We start from the raw sequence: 18,393 nt of genomic DNA on the forward strand, positions 1-18,393 counted from the left end.
TTGTATGGCTCTGGGGACAAATGATTTAGTCAGTCTGTCAGTTTTGCTTGTCAGTGCTCGTAGCCTCCAGCTGATCAAGCTCTTCTGCTGGATGATGGTGTGGTACAGTGGGTGACCTTCATTGTCCATGATGGTGAGCAGTTTGCTCAGAGTTCTTTTTTCCATTACTGAAGTGATGCTCTCCAGTTCAGCTCCCACAACAGAGCCAGCTTTCCTTACCAGCCTGTCCAGTCACCCGGCATCCCTCTTCTTAGTGCTTCCTCCCCAGCACACCACTGCATAGAAGAGAACGCTGGCGACCACAGACTGGTACCATACCATACCATACCTGGTCCGCATTGCACTGTGTTGTTATCAATCAAAATATCATCTTGGATGAATGGATATATATTGTGTACTGTATGCATAGGCAGAGCATGCTTTGTCCTGGGTCCAATGTTGAATCCCAGGTCCCACGTGGAAGACTCAAGTGTCTATTATTAGACCAAGAGGACATCCTCAAGGTCCAAGGACAGTACTTACATACATACATGTCTCAGGCAGGGCTACCCACCGAGAGCCTGATTCCAAATCACCTCTGCTACACTTGGAACGCACTCCCAAAGTGCAAGTTTAGTCATCACTGTGTACTGTAAGTGTTCATAAGGTTTAGATTTAGAAATAGACCTATGTGGTGGAAAGCATTTGTCTGTTTTCTGTTAGCTTTCTCTCTCCCGTGCATCCGTTGACCAATTCCATGTCTTATTACAACACATGTACTGTATGTTGATTTCTATAACTGTAAAAATTCCAAAAGCCATTGTACAGTTTGAGTAAATATAGTATCTGTCTTGTCTTCATGATTTTTTTCATGGGTGTTCGATTTTCTACAAGTGCAGTAAGAACTACAAAAAAAGCTACAGTGAATATTCAATGAAACACATTTGTTTTTCTTTAGGAATCAGTGCATATCAAATGTGGACGATGGTAAAACCTGGAATCCAGTGAGATTAAGGAGCCAAATATATTAGCTTTCTCTTTTTTGGTGATACCATTCTGTTGTTTTATTTACATTTGTTTACTGAACATGCAAGCATGCAAACATCTTAAGTGAAAGACAACGAGCAAAAATGTAATTACAATAACAGTTACACTGTTGTAACAGTGTGCAGTGAGGTCCATCTCTCTTAAAGGTGATGTCAAGCCAGAAGTTTGTACATGAGCTGTATATGCAGCACTGTATACAGTCAGCACAGTACATGCATTTGGAGGTAAGCCATACTGTGTCATGTCTATCCTTTGCTTAAGACAAGAGGAGAAATGGCATTTTTGATCTATCTCTAAAATACCTTTTATATGTTGACATGTTTACATATCCAGGTATGATACAGAGACCTACATTTTGATATCAGACAGTAAAAACAACAGCAATAAAGCTATTAGTAACAGAAACTCCACTCTCCACCTAAACTAATGGGCTATGTTTGTTATACTCTTCCTTCCCTCCAATAAGGTGATGATGTTCTGGATGGGAAATGAACATAATGAACATGGCTTGTTATACAACATCACCACAAAATACAATAGTGTGATGGAGAAATTGAGAAATACATTACCTCTCTCCCAAAGGCCTTAGCCATTTCAGCTGCCCCTGATCCAAACTGCAATTACAAGTATTAATGTTAATACCAAAATGATTGAAATTGTTCCAATGTGTGTTCAGTGAAGTGAAACAACATTACAGATAGCTACGGTATGCAACGTGTAAAGCTGACATGAGTCCCTAGTCTACATGACAGACACTCATACCTGTTCTACACAATACATTTCTACCTGTAATGTTGCACCTTCCTGAACAGCAGGGTTGGGGTAAATTTTATTTAAATTCTGTTTATTGGAAACATGTGGAATCAACTCCAGAATCGACTGAATTTAAACTGACAACAACCCTCCTGAACAGGCTACATGCATCTCTTCTTTCGTTCTTTACCTCATTCTTTACATCATAGTCAGCCCCGCTGTCCAACAGCAGCTGCACCAGCTCCTCATGGTTATTCAACACTGCCACCTAGTGGACATACTGGTTATAGCATGTATTTGTACTATGGAGTTCAATTGATTCAATGAAATTTAGTGAATAAGGCACTGCTTAGGTAACACAAAGGGGCTCTATTTTAATGGAGATGTTTGCCTTGGCGCATGTTTGCCTTGGCGCAAACATGGGGGCTGGTGGGGGCGCTGGCGCTACAGGGTGTGTGTCTGAAATATTAGTGCTATTTTCAAGGCCAGAATTTTTCAGTGCACCTGATGGCACTTGACCTGTTCATTGTTATGAACATGCTTCTCTTTACCGCTACTCCACCCACAGCACAGCAGTATTGCCACCTGTTACCACTGACACAGAAAAAATAGAGCAGAAGAGTGTGGAAATGTTGTCGTGTCCTAGCCAAAGTCGCCTCTACAGGCTTCTGTATATCTGCATACAGTATATGTATATATAATACATGTAGGATATACAGAGAGGCCTGTAGAGGTAACTTGCCTGTCCTGCCCAGCCCTGCCCTGTTCTGCCCTGTCCTGCCCTGCACAGTCCTGCCCAGCCCTGTCCTGTCCTGCTTTGCCCAGCCCTGTCCCGTCCTGCCCTGTCCTGTCTTGCCCTTCACAGTCCAGCCCAGCCTTGTCCTGTCCTGCCCTGCCCTGTCATGTCCTTTCCTGCCCGTACCATGAGCGGCGTCTTCCCGTCCTTGTCCCTGACGTTGACGTCAGCGCCGGCTCTGATGAGGAGGGAGGCCACTGCCGGGTTGCCGCTGACCGCCGAGACCCTCATCAGAGGAGTCCAATGGGACACATTGTCCCGCACGTCCAACTGAGAGTGGAAATAAAAACATATAACCTGTATTCTTGGCCTGTCAATCTCAATGTGACTTCTTTGGATACAAATATAAAGTGTTGACTATTTGATTCATGACATATTATTGATCAATTTCTTATCTTATTAGACCATTTCTCATTGTACTTTTTTCTGTTTATTAGCCCAGCCACCACCCCACCTCATTCAAGGACCTAATGAGGTATACAGTGCCCTCCATAAGTATTGGAAAGAGGAAGCATGTTGTCCTCTTTTAACTGTATACTACAACAGTTTGGATTTAAAATCAAACAATTACTATGGGGTCATTAGAAGATAGAGATTATTGCTTTAATTCAATGTTTTTTGTTTTAGAGTCAATTGTTATATATTGATTCATAAACCTGATGCCATGGGATAGGAACGTCAAAAATCTGTTCCCAGTTATCTTGTATACTGTATGGTGAAGTGGTCACATTTTAAAATGTTCCTCTTCCAATTTTGTGGCAAGGCTTCAATCAGTTGATTGTAATTTTGAATTGAGCATGCAGTCTCATATTATTTTAAAAGTCATAGTATTTTAAAAGACATAGTATTTCCATCCTTCATGATGTCATTGATGAAAATTATTCCGTTGTGAAACATCAATATATTTGAGTTCAACCAGATTATTTGCTGTAATATTTGAAAAAGGCCCTTTTAAAATAGAGGATGAGCTTCTCTTAGGAAGAGCTTTCTCTCTTAATCTGCTAGAGAACCAGTTGGGGTGTAAGTATAGTTTTTGAATGGTTGAAACTTTTAGTGAGAGGTTCAATGCTTTGATATTTAATAATTTCAACCCCCCATATTCATGTTCATTATATACAGTGCCTTTGGAAAGTATTCAGACCCCGTCACTTTTTCCACATTTTGTTGTGTTATAGACTCAATTTAAAATGGATTAAATTCAAAGAATTTGCCATCAATCCACACACATGATTTTTTTTGGGGGGGGGGGTTAAATTTCAGTACATTTATTAAAATTGAAATACAAAAATACCTTATGTACATATGTATTCAGAACCTTTGCTATGATACTCTTAAAATTAGCTAAAATGCAAAAATGTCATCAACAAATCACTCAAGAAGTTGAGTCCAGCTTAATGCAAGGAAAGTAGTTCATATCATTTTGGAATTAATATCTTTGTTTTTATAGGGTCTCTGATTTGCATAGTGGTGTAACATCCACATAAGGTACTTTACAGAACTGGGGAAGGTATGTCCAAGTAAGGTGTGGGGAAGGAGAAAGAAGTCTGATAGGTTAAAAGTGTTCCACCTACCAGGAGGAGTCCAGGTCCGGAGAATAGGTATAAAATGGGATGACGAGCATCTCAACGGGCATTTCCTTATGACCCCACGGAGGACGGATCCCTAAGAGACCAGGAGGTCTAGCCCAATCAGGGACTCCATGACCAAAGTCCTCTCAGGAGAGAGTTTAGACTTGGGGGGCCCCCACCTGGAGGCTGTTAGTATCGGAGTAGACTCCCTATTAGCTACCTTGAGACTTAGTCCTCGCTCTCCCAGTGGTTGGCATTGCCCATAACTGTCTGTGGTTGGGACTAAAGGTTAAAGGTTTGGAAGGGGTTGAGTGACCACTTTACTTGTACTAGGAAGTGTGGGTCGTCAAAGTCCCTCAGCTGAGGGCATTGGTGCTGCTCCGGAGAAATCAGCTGAGCTGGTAGAGGAAACCAAGAGTATTCGGTGGTTGCAAATGCCGATGCTGGATGGAGCCTCTCTAAATTTATACAAAGTTAGACAGAGTTAGGACAGATATGGTAAGATTTAATTTATTTTATTCCTTTTATTCCTTTTATTTACTTTAATTTCTTTTATTAAATTATTCTTATTCTTAAATTCTATTTATTCTTAAATGATTGTATTGCTACATTGCATTACCATGCTGTAACGCTTAAAGTTTAAATAAAGTACAAATCTGCATTTAAAGAAAAATAAGTATTTTAGTTCTTGTTAGAAGTTTAGATAGAATTGAAATAGTCTTCTAAGTTGTGTATCCTCCTTGTTATTGTAAAAAGTTAGATTTCACTGCGCATATTACATCATAGGATCTAAATGGTTATTCTAGCCTCTTTTTAAATATCCCCTTTGAATGAATTGTCCTCATCGATAAATTAAATTCGTGCCGTCGTTAACTACTGGGGCTTTCATAGGCTGTGTTCCATTGTGGGTCGCTTACGGAACAAAGCCAGAAAGAGGAAGCAGGGGAAACTGTGGGAAGTAGACAGTGAACAGCAGGGTGAATCTATTTGACACCAGCCTAAAGTATATCTTTAGAAACCTATTAGGGTAAGACCCTGTAGGCTGAGGCTCTAACCCGTTGGACGCGTACCGGGAGACAAATAGCATCTTCAAGAGGATCAACCTTAACCCTAACAGATCCATTTTTGCAGTTTGAACAATGGGATCAAAGTTGTTTTTAAATAATAGTCACTTCTTTTGAAATGTTTTGCCCATGACAGAAGTACATTCCTCCTTGTTATTTTTCCCCCACGGCTTAATTTAACATTGTGAAATGTGTTTCTTGCAAACAATAAATGTGATATTCTTTCTCCTTCAACCAAACATTTTCTTCTTTTCATCAATTACCATAATAATACACAGGTTTCTATTATAATTACCATTAATTCTAATTCCAATAATTTCTAATTCCATTAATTTCTACAAAAAATATGATAATCATACTGCTAGACATAGTGGTTCTCGTGATTTACTAAGCAAGTCTAAGTCTAACTGAGTCTAAGTCTTTTCCCTCACCCAAAAATGTTTCCTCTATCCCGAAACATGTCCTAAAACCTCCCATCCTGGATCGCCCCTCTTGCGCCATCGTCATTTTCCAACTGAAGGGGGAGACATCAATTCTGCCCCCCTTCTTGAGATACCCTCCCCTGATGGGCCAAATGAATGTGATCTCTCTGTGACTTTTAAGAATGAAGAAGGACCTCATTGTCTTACAACAGATAGCACGACTACGCCACACTGATCTGTCTGATAACTCGCAAGCAATTATGGGAAAGATAAAATGTAGCCCAGCTAAAATATGCGCTGTCAAAAAAGTTACCATGATTACCAAGGGACAGACAAACTTTTCAGCCTCAAACCAGTCATGACTATTCAACAAAACAATAAATCCATAAATTATTTTCAAGTTTCTTTCCAGCGAATTTCTTAGTAACATGATTTTATGACTAACAAAGGAGTTTAGAATTTGAGTGTGCAGTATTTATTAAGTTAGCCAGCTGGTTTTGTCAGTCATATTTAACACAAAACAAAATAAATTGGTTGATGATGAAATAACATGAAATATCGTGACCATATTGAAACTAATCGCTTGATATATTTTGAACAAGTAGGCAGATTAGGAGATTCTCATAAATAATACAAAAACAGGATATCATAAATGATTAAATGTCAGAACAAAATAAATACGATCAATAATTACGATGTAGGCTACCCATTACGGTTACTGCAGTTTATCTATATGTGTTTTAGCATTGGTTAAAAAAAGCGACTTCTATATCGGGTATTGTTCTATCAGCTGAATCCTGTGTCTGTACTGCCCTGTTGCCAGCATTGCTGGTTGGCTGAGGGCTGAGGCGCGTCCATGTGTGCTTCTCGTATTGGTAACCCAAAGCGCATGCTCGATCGGCAGAGGCCTGCACGGGGCTGCCCAGGGGCTATTCTCGCGTTGTTCTAGACGAGAGTGAATACTGAGCATGTTCAGTGGACGGACAGACCAAAATGGCGATGAGGAAGTACGCATTTCGTTGGCAGATTAGTGACACATGCTACTACTATTGAAATTAATCGGGTGATGTCATACTTCAATATGTTCATTCCTATTCACAGTCATTGGTCTATCGGCAGCAAAGCGTCAGGCCAGTTTAGCCAATGTTCACAGTCTACTGGACTGTAGATAGAGAAAGTGTAAACAAAAGTCGGCTAGCGCTAGAAAGAGAGAAATAAGTGTTGTGTAGTTGGGAATTCGCCTGCTGTCTAAGTATGGCAGGGTTACTCACAACCAGGTTGTTATCTTGGGATCCGAAGAGTTGTTGATGTACAATTTATCCAATACCAGCCGCACATTTGTGGCCCTTTGTTGTTTGAGAATTTGATATTATTCATTGATGAATAGTTTCCTTACTCTTTCAAGCACTGCCACATTCATCTTGAGTGAGCCTTTCAACAATGGGTCACTGTGTACCTTTCTGCCAAATCTATGTGCCCATTGGAAATTCAGCTTTTCAAGCTGCTCCACTGTCAGCTTGAGTTGTTCTCTCATAAATTTGTTTAACTTATTTTCCAGATAATCCTTGTGTTCTCCCTCTTCCACTCCCATTATGACAATATTATGCTGCATACTTGTTGTTTTCATTTGTGTGTTTTCGTTGATGAGTTTCTCAATTTGAAAGGGTGGTCACCGTGGCTCAGAACGCCTTGTTTTCAGTTTTTATCTCCTCTATGAGTTTGTTGATGTATTCTACCGTGATCTTAAGCAACTCTTATGTCGGCTTGATCTAAAAAAGTAGATCAAGCTTTTTTAATTGCTCATTCATACTCACCAACAGTGCGCTATCAACTTTGGAGAATGCAATAGCGAAACCCTCTTCCATTCTTTCACTTTGTTTGGTAGGCTTTCTTTAGTTTTGCTGGAGGACAGTACTTCATGTCATGTGTTTGGTTTTGGTGACCTAATCATTTCATTAAACTGATCAATAAAAAGCACTAGCTGTGCTATCTCATCCAGTTTTTAATTTGTTTCAATTTGATGGCTAGTTTACCATTTTTAAACAATATCCATAGAACACCTTTTGGAGCTCAGTACAACACCGCTACCACCACCTGCGACATGGCCAAACTGCACTTACCTCCACATGCAGTCCTTAGTTTAAAGCTAACAAAGTTTTGGCTTCTAAAATATACATCTGCTCATGGGTATGAGGAGGTGTGCCCCTGTGTCAGGGTACTCCCCAAAGAATGTAATAGTGGCGCTGCGCCACCTTGTTGACCTGTGTAAATATTTCAGAGCAAATGGAATTGATATTTATGATACAGCAACTATCTTTGCTCTCCAATTACATTGTTGTTAAAATGAAAGTAAAAGCGTTATTATGTTCTTCAACATTTTGGCTCGTAACTTTAAATAAAGGATAAATCAATTATCCCCCTCTCTCTCTATCACTTTTTATACATAGTGTCCCTATTTCAGGGTACCCAAAAGTAATGGGACAATTGGCTAGGTGTTTCTGGTATGTCAGGTGTGTTCTGTCACATCATTTGTGCAGGCATAAGAGAGCTGTCAATATCTAGTATTGAGTATTGAGGCTTTGTATTTGCCTTTGGAGTCTGCTATTGATGTCTGTCAACATGGGGACCAAAGAGGTGTCAATGAAATTCAAGGAAGCCATTATTAGGATGAAACATCAGAAGAAGAAAAAAATCAGAAACATAACTAAAACCTTAGGCTTGCCAAAATCAACAGTTCGTAATTGTAAATCCAAACTTTTTAGAGCTAAAAGAAGAATAAATGCTTCACTGTCCCATTACTTATATAGTGCACTGTATATACAGTATATAAAGTATATGTTTCAGAAATGGTCTCTTTTCATCCGAGGATCCCACTCTGCATCTAGGGTCCTCCATTTTGGAGCCTGTCTCACCTGGCATCCGTCCTGGATCATGTAGGCTATGACAGCAAGGTGTCCCCCATCTGCTGCCCAGTGGAGGGGGCTGCAGCCCCCCATGTCCTGGGACTGCCATGTGGCCCCGAACCTCTTCAGGTACTTGACTATATCCAGGTGGCCAGAGAAACAGGCCAGCATCAGGCTGCAAGCAAACAGACGGACAGTACAGCAGAGGAGATGGTGGTGAATGTTAATCACTCATTTTATAGGCAGTACATCAACTCAACCAACCTTTCTGTTAGCAATGATGTGTAGTTAGTGTAAAAAGGACAAGTGATATTCAAGGTGTTATAACAATGCAAATAAGGGTCTTTGAAAGGCTGAGAGGCTGTAGACAGCACATGTGCACACCTGTCCTTTCCACTACCGTTCTTCATATTCACATCTGCACCATGTTCCACCAGAATGTGAACAAGTCTGAAACAGAACATCAAAGTGAGTGTGAAAGTGAATGGATTCAGATGCATTGGTAATTAATGACAATAAACAAAACACTGCAGCTGTACCCTGTGGGATTGTACCTGGCAAAGCCTTTCTGTGCAGCCACCATGAGAGGAGTGAAGCCCAGTTTATCCTTCACATTCACAATGACTGTCCTGCAGAGGAATTACCAAGCACATCATTAGTTAAAAATTAGTAACAATCTACCATTTCTCCTTTAATTGTATTTTATTTATATTTTTCTAATTGATGAACTTGACATCCAGAGAGCATAGGGCTTGATTTCACAATATCACACTTTGGCCTATTATGACCACATACGGTATTGCTTAAGCAAAAAAATTAAAGATGCTTTAACTGAAAGAAGCTTTATTCCAGATGTATAAAATTGTAGATGAATATATTGCATATTCTTAAGTTTGTTTCTTTTGTAATTTTTCATGTTGGTCTACTATTGAAGTATTTAAGTTCTTATGTTTCTGCACTACTTATAGTATATGAGTAACATATATATCTTTTATTTTATATATATATATGTTTTATTTTTCAAATGTTATGGTGTGGTTTTAATACAAGTCCAAGAAGGTTTCCTACTTCACCTGCACTTTTTTTTTTGTTATCCTTCAAACCTACTGTATTGTAATTTCTTGTACTGTTCTATAGGATCCTGCTGAATGCTCACCCTGCCTGCAACACTCTGGTCATCTCCTCCTCATCATTCATGTTGACTGCACGGTGGAGATTCCTCCCACTCATAGGCTCACCTGGATGGTATGAAGGTCAAAGGTCACACACACACACACACACACACAGTATGAGTGTAGGTACTATATATAATAATATATGCCATTTAGCTGACACTTTAATCCAAAGCGACTTACATTGCAGTGAGTGCATACATTTCAGTATATATGGTCCCAGCGGGAATCAAACATAAGTGTTGTTAGCGCCATGTTCTACCAACTGAGCCACAGAGGACCACTGTGTAGGTGAGTGCACTCTTGAATAGACATTCCTGTAATTAATTAATCTCATTTATATCTGCACCATAGGCTATACAGTATCTTTCTTCTAAGGAGAGAGACTGTGTTACATACAGTGCTCTGCATAAGTAATGTGACAGTGAATCATTTTCTCTTCTTTTGGCTCTATACTACAAAAGTTTGGATTTTAAATCAAACAATTACTGTGAGGTTAAGAGATTATCATCTTTTATTTGATGGTATTTGTGTACATATTGGTTTCACCATTCAGAAATTACAACACGTTGCATAGTCCCCCTATTTCAGGGTACCCCAAAGTAATGGGAAAAATGGCTCGATAGGTGTTTCTGGGCTGAAAATTCAATCATTCAAAGAAATAAAAAAAAGCACTGGTGCAATCGCAAGTGGGCTTGTAGGCCAAGGCAGACTTCTTTTTTTTACATTTACATTCATGGCATTTAGCAGACGCCTTTATCCAAAGCGACTTACAACAAATACATTTGTTTAAGTAAGTGAATCATCTATCCATCAGTCATCATAAGATAAAGTAATCAATGCTCAGACCAGGGGCCATAGGCAGTCACAATGCTAGAAGAAGGATATTTTTTTTTTTAATATATATATATATAGAGAGAGAAACTTGTAGAGGGGGTGAAGAGGTCATTAGGAGGGATTTATAGTTTAGATATCTGCCGCATCTTTACTTTCCCGCGGGGTCTGCTGCATGCAAACTGCTACAGTGGATGACTGAAGAATGCTCACCATAATCAGGAAAAACCCCAACACAACTGTCTCCCAGATCAGCAACACTCTCCAGGAGGTAGGGGTGAATGTGTTAGAGACTACCATCCACAGAAGACTTCACCAGCCGAACTACAGAGGATTCACTGCAAGGTGCAAACCACTAGTTATACTCTAAATGGATGGTCACTTACAGTTTGTACCTAAAAAGCCTGCAGAGGTCTGGAAAAGGGTATTGTGAACAGATACAAAATTAATATTATCCTATGTACCAGAGGATTTGCCCAAGATTTGCACCATACCACCTCATCTGTGAAACATGGTGGAGGGGGTGTTAATGTTAGAGCATGTATAGCTGACACTGACACAGAACTGGCTAACTTGTTTAAATGTATGATCTGAACTGACGGCAGCAGCATAATGTATTCTGAGGTGTGCAGAAGCATCTTGTCTGCTCCAGTACAAGCAAATGCCTCACTGGATGGTGCTTCATCATACAGTAAGACAGTGACCCAAAACATACTGCCATAGTAATTAGGTAGTTTTTCAGGGCAAACAAATTACAGTTCTTGACTGGCCAAGTCAACCTTTAAATCCAATTCAACATGCATTTAATTTCCTGATGACAAGACTTTAGGCAAAAATACCTCAAAACAAACAACTGAAGATGGCTGCAGTACAGGCCTGGCAGAGCATCACCAGAGAAGACACCCAGCATCTGGTGGGGTAGACTTCAGGCAGTTATTGCATGCAAAGGATTGTCAACCAAATACTAATCATGAGTGCTTAATTTGAACATTTGATTAATCTGTCTCTATCACGTTTGAGTACCCTGAAACACAGGGACTATGCATAAAAAATGTTGTAATTTCTGAATGGTGAAACCAATATGTACACAAATACCATCAAATAAAAGCTGACTTTAAACTCATAGTAGTTATTTGATTTCAAATGCAAACTTTTGGAGTGTAGAGCCAAAAGAAGAACAAATGCTTCACTGTCCCATTACTTCTGCAGGGCACTGTATAGATATAGAACTGTTCTATTTTTGCTATGGTGTTCACAAAGATCAACTCAGATTTGACTGTCCTTTATTCTGCACAATAGTGTTCAGCCATAAGGAGCAGTTTTATATTTATGGAAACACCATGTTTAGTCTTACTTCAACCCAGATATGTGAACTGAGGCCAGAGTACCGCTGTTCACTCACGTGTGGTAGAGACGGACACAGAGGGGCTGCAGAGGGACTCCCCTGATGGTCTTGTGGTTCTCAGTCTGAACTTGTAGGAGGAACTGGGCTCCAGGCCTTCTACGCTGTGGTGGTTGCTGTATCCACTGAAAAGTATTTACAGTGTGTTTCTGTGACAGAAAAGCATTTACAGTATGTTTCTGTGACAGAAAAATGTTTACAGTATGTTTCTGTGACAGAAACATATTTACAGTATATTTCTGTGACAGAAAAGTAAACGCCATTAAGCATTTAGCGATGTGATCATATCCAAAGGAAGTGGAATCAGTGGATTGTCATTAGCCTACATGTATGCTATTCAATCCGTAAATTGGCAGGCGCTATCCAGAGAATGAATTCCTCCTATATCAGTAGGCCTACAACAGTATGCAATTTTGGAGAGGAGTGGAGAGATCTAGGGACGGGGGGGAACTCACACATAGATAGTCCCGTATGTGTGTGACTTGAGGTCCATCTCCTCCACAGAGAAGCGGGTCCATTTCTCTGGTGGACCTCTCCTGGGTTCGTCCTCTGTCTCCCAGCTCAGCTCAATACTGTGGTGACTCACTTTACCAATGACAGGAGGCGTCGGTGGCTTGAATAGTTTTGGGTAGCCTAAACGATTCATGTTAACACAGACATGCATGCAGACATTATTTTATAAGATATAGGCATTTTACAATGTGAATTTATTTACATTTGTGATTATGGACAGTTGGCCACTAATCTGCCACAAAACAAGTGGCAGTAAATTGCCTTACTAATTTGAGTTATATTCGTCTTGGGTGTCGAAACTGGCTGGCTAGCTAAGTAGCTAATTTTAGCTTAGTTTGAAGCTTGTTCTGATGCTAGCAAGGACATCTAAGTAAAAGTAAAATGTGCATACCTGGATTTGTCATTGACACAGGTAACAAGTAAATAGCTAGCTAGCTATCTCTAATTAATCCAATAATTAAGCAACTTTGAAGGAAACGTGGGAACGGATATGTTTTCTTCTCAGAAGTGTGTTAATGTCAGTTGATGGTTGATGGTTGCTATGGGAACCACACTTACGCTAAATACAGGTATTAGCAATATGTTACTTCTCACTCAACATGCCCAACCATTCAATCTTTGCCCAACCATTACATTTTCATCTATCCAACCATCCCACTTTATTTCATCCACCAGAACTTGAATCATCCTTCAATCCACCCACACAACCTGTATGGGTCCATCCAGAAATACTGTACTGTCAGCTCTGATCTGAATAAATTAGATCAGATTACAGTAATCTTGAAATAAATAAGGGTGCATCTGATTTAATTTGGTTTTAATAACCTCTAATTTATTGAGCCAAGGTACAGTAGTTGTGGAGTAATGGGCTTGTTGTTGATGAGCTATACTACACCACACAATCAATGATATAATAATAATATGACTAGATAGTTTGCAAAACGTAGCAAGGCAAATAGCTAGCTAGATATGCAAGAACGCATTTTGGAGCATGTCTTTGTTCTCAAAGCTACCAGAACTTTTTTTATGCTAAAGTTAACCATGTCAAATTTTAGCACTGTTATATTGATCAAAGTTACACAGAAGCCCTATGTGATATCATTATTAGAGCGGGAATCCACTCATATTTTAAGGATTATTCTCCTCTAAAAATCTTTTGTTATTTCATTTTTCACCAACATTTGTAAAAACATTCACCATGGGTTGCATGATTGACCATTCCTCTGTTATTCAAAATTATAAGATGATGTTTTTTCCACCTCTTGTTATGATTGACTGCGGTCTTACAATAATTATGTACTTATTCAAGGATTTATGCCACTTGCAAAATTCAAGGTGAAGAGTTACATAGAGGACACTTTTAAAAAAAATAAGTTAACATATTCCTTTTTACAATATACAAGAGTGATAATAAAACAGTTTCCTTTAAAACAAATCAGATCAACATGCAAAAAAATAGGGCAACCGTGACTATAACCCTGACCTTCTACCAAAGGATTCTATGTAACCAAATAAGGTTGTGAGCATATTTACAGATACAGTGAAATTAACAAACTATCATATGTACACCCAAATGACACATCTCAGAGCAGAAGCAGGTAGCATTAAGAGATTACAATTTAAAGACACGCTTTATTGGGTGGGGAAAAGGACATCTGAGAGAGTATATGGCAAGGAAATTGAAGGTTTACAGTTTGGATTATTTGGAGGTATAGCTTTGTTATTATAACAAATCTATCAGGGGTAGTATTTAGGATGACACAGTTCAGGCAAAAGCTTGGAGCATGAACAATTTTGACTTTAGGGTGTGATAAATGCTCCATTAATTTCCAATGGGGGAATCGAAAAGATTCTTTACTAAGGCATATTGGTCTTCTATGTCTGGTAAGCCTGCTCCCATTGATAATGATGCTCTCCTTACAACTATTCTCCCATCAATCAACGAAGAGAATTCATCAGTAGCATTTATTGGGGAGTCTGGGGACGTTTCAACCACTGCACCTGCTGCTAACGTTGACACTGAGAATCAAGCACTGCTAGAACACGACAAAGTCACTGAAAACCCGGGGAAACATCTGAGGAATCCTTTCAAAACAATAGGCCACTTTGGTCAGTTAATTAAAGTTCAGTGATTCGCATGTGAAATATCTGCCTGGTGGTGTGATGGTGTTATCGGGAGATGGCGATGGCCATCTCCCCAAATTTGTTGAAGATCTAATAAATGAGTCTGTGGGTTTTCAGGTTGGACGTAATTACCGCAAGTACCCCAACAATACTGACATGCTCCTCCATACTGTTGTAGAATTGCCATTTGTTGATGTTTGAGCCCTACTACATTTGTACTTGACTATTTTGTCTAGGCTGGACAACTTGGTGCGTCAAATCAAGCCAGTCAATCATTTCCCCAGTCTGGTGTAACGTATGGTACACTCCCATCCTTCCTGTCAATCTCTACTGTCTCTATCCCAATAAAGCAGAAATGCCCTAAAAACATATTTAAAAAAAGAGAGTGTAATGGAAAAATCAGTATGTGTAATAATAATAGATTATGATCATTAATTGTGTTAGCATATATTCATTTACTGATTGTATTGTGTGATTCTTCATTTACTGATTGTACTGTGTGATTCTTCATTTACTGATTGTACTGTGTGATTCTTCTCTCAAGTGTTAGAACATTGCAGACGTTAACCCCCTAAACCATTACATGACCTATAGCACCCTAGAAAGTATCCTGTTTAAGCCTCCTAATCCATTGGGAGCGTAAAAGGTTGTGCTCCTGCCCCAGGATATGACCCTGTGGCCAGGCTGGAGGGTAGTAGCCTAGTTAGCAGATGATAATATAATTTAGTGTGACATTGTATTTACAGACTGTAATGGAATGACCGTAAATCCAGAGCCAACCTCCTCAAACTGGTGACAGGAGCAGATGAGAAAACACATTAGTGTCTTCTCAAAAGTTCAGACTGTCCCTAAGAGGTAAAGACGTAAGACTTCTAACTACAGGACCATTGTTCTCTCAGAGCTGCCCCCAGGGTGTTATCTAGGACTACTATAGATCATGCCACCTGTTTTCAAGGTTGTATATTGATATATGCCCATATGAAAACCCCGCCCTATAATCGGACCATCTGAGGGGTATAAAGTATGTGTTGTAACTTGTATTGGGGCTCTCTGTCCGTTAGGTGCAGAGTGCTATGCTTGCAACCATTATTAATAAATCTACTAAACAGATATTGTGTTTGTGCATCTTTGCAAAGTCTCACTGAAATCATTACTGTGGTAAACCCCTAGACAAGATTTCCACCACAATTGGCCCACTGGACAGAAAGAGAACATTTGGGTTAGCAGCAAGCAACACAAACTACACCTAGGCTTTCGTTATCTAATGTTTTACTTGATGTTCTCCAGTCTCTCCTGTCCACGAGTGAAAGAAACAAGCCTCTATTCTGTCTCTTCTACCAGGATGGAGTAATGGTAACAATTATCACTACCATTACCATTATCATTAAAATTATCCACCTAGCTCGGTGTAAATGCCTTACACCACTTAACACAACCGCTATGATAACATACATTTCAGTCTTTATCTTCATCATTTCAGTCTTTTCTGTGCACATTTGCAGTTCACACGTGGGTTTCATGTATGTCAATGTCTTTGTCAATTGTAATTAGCTCCTCCACCTTCGATCCCACCACTGGCACCACTGGCTTCAACCTCTATGACCCCACCGCCGTGTCTCGGCCGACACCATCACTGGCCGCTCCACCTATGACCCCACCTCTGACTTTGACCTCTAGGACCCCACCACTGGCTTTGACCTCTACGACCCCACCACTGGTGTGTCATCCAAAGACCCCACCATTGGCTTCTCGACACCAAAACTGGCCTCTCCACCTACGACCCCAACACCGGCCCCACTGGCTTTAACCTCTACGACCCTCCCATCGCTTCCAGCCCAGCCTCTTGCACAGTAAGGGTGAATTTAACACTAATCATAGTTTAGCATAGTAGTGGCATAAGACGAGGGGTCAAAACAAGGGCAAAAATGTATTCACTTTGTTTTAAGTAATTCCAATGTTAAAATATATTAACTGTACCGTTACAGTTATGGCAATAGAGCATTTCTACTGGTTTTAGTGGAGGTTAAAATGTGTTGTCAGAGTTTTAAAGATCAAAGGAAATAAAGGATGAATTAACAAAGTAATATATAACTGTGTGTTGTTTTAAACAACCTGATGTGGAGTCAATGGAGTGTTGATGGGCTACCTACTGTTGCAGTTTATGTCAATCGTCTGCACTGTGAGTGGGCTAAAATGCCTTACACCACTTAACATGCTATGATAACATACATTGGTGGTTATTACTTATTTATTTTGCAGTCTTCATCTGCGTTCAATTCTGTGCACATTGCAGCTCACATGTGGGTTTCATGTATGTATTTTATTCACTTTATAATTGTTTTTGTCAATTCTCGGCATCTCGAACACAGACACCAACACTGGCCTCTCCACCTACGACCCCACCACCGGCACCACTGGCATCTCATCCACCCCAGCCCCACCACTGGCTTCTAGAACACAGACCCCACCACTGGCTTCTAAAACACAGACCCCACCACTGGCTTCTAGAACACAGACCCCACCACTGACTTCTAGAACACAGACCCCACCACTGACTTCTAGAACACAGACCCCACCACTGGCATCTATTCCCCTCCAGTCTGCCGCTTTTCAAACATACTAAGACGTCTCTACCCTCTGTGCCCATCCATAACCTGTCCGCACCTCTAATCCCAAATGCTTGGTCTTCCCAACACTCCCTTACCACTATTGCATCTCCAACCACCATACCCTCTGTGCCCCTCCTGAATGCCCCCTCCCAGACTGCCTCCTCCTCTCAGACTGTGCCGACTTCAGAACCGTTCCGTATAGATTGTTCAAGAGCAGCATATTGTTTTTCCCATATTTAAAAGTACTATGATGTTGCCCCTTTACCTGTGTTATACTGTAACAATGTAATTATCCTGTAAAAATTCTGCATTATTGTCATTTGTTAATGTAATGATATGCAGTATGTAATGGGAAATGGTAATAACACAAGCCACTAAACTCTATCATTATGCAATATTAATATATAATGCATCTACCTTGTTACCATGTTAATATAATGTTGCTTCTGGTGATTAGACTGTACACATTATACTTCACATAGGGTCAAGTAACTATGTAAAGAGTGACCCAGTTGGTGTCTGACAATGATAGAGATGTACTCTTTATTACAGACCACCTATCCGACCAGCTATCTGCCAGCAACTCTCAGCTTCTACAGCTGTAGAAAAGGTGACTTGTTTTAGCCTATGAATAGGCGGGAGCGTAAACTAATTTTAAGTTGACAGTGAGACTTGCTTTGCTCATACGGTCAGCTAACCATTTGTTGGATTTTACTTTTTTTGGCCACAAATATCAGAAGTCAAGATACACTCACCGGCCACTTTATTAGGTACACCTGTTCAACTGCTCATTAACGCAAATATCTAATGATGTGGGGGATATTTTCTTGGCACACTTTGGGCCCCTTAGTACCAATCGAGCATCGTTTAAACGCCACAGCCTACCTGAGTATTGTTGCTGACCATGTCCATCCCTTTATGACCACAGTGTACCCATCTTCTGATGGCTACTTCCAGCAGGATAACGTGCCATGTCAGAAAGCTCACATCATCTCAAACTGGTTTCTTGAACATGACAATGAGTTCACTGTACTCCAATGGCCTCCACAGTCACCAGATCTCAATCCAATAGAGCACCTTTGGGATGTGGTGGAACTGGAGATTCACATCATGGATGTGCAGCCGACAAATCTGCAGCAATGATGCTGTCATTTCAATATGGACCAAAATTTCTGAGGAATGTTTCCAGCACCTTGTTGAATCTATG

At 40.1% G+C, this 18,393-nt stretch overlaps 1 protein-coding gene across 1 annotated transcript; it reads right to left on the reverse strand.

Annotated features, from left to right (window-relative positions):
- Positions 1-1,449: 1,449 nt before the first annotated feature.
- Positions 1,450-12,586, reverse strand: LOC310823345 (fibronectin type 3 and ankyrin repeat domains 1 protein-like; the record flags this gene model as incomplete). Its single annotated transcript, XM_083696189.1, has 10 exons — positions 1,450-1,503; positions 1,596-1,640; positions 1,970-2,047; positions 2,702-2,845; positions 8,542-8,707; positions 8,917-8,982; positions 9,087-9,161; positions 9,689-9,770; positions 11,941-12,065; positions 12,396-12,586. The coding sequence occupies 10 exons, from the start codon at positions 12,584-12,586 to the stop codon at positions 1,450-1,452; spliced, it is 1,026 nt and encodes a 341-aa protein (XP_083552315.1).
- Between the last annotated feature and the right edge of the window lie 5,807 nt (positions 12,587-18,393).

Source organism: Argentina silus (assembly GCF_951799395.1).
Source record: "Argentina silus genome assembly, chromosome: X".
Classification (NCBI taxonomy): domain Eukaryota; kingdom Metazoa; phylum Chordata; class Actinopteri; order Argentiniformes; family Argentinidae; genus Argentina; species Argentina silus.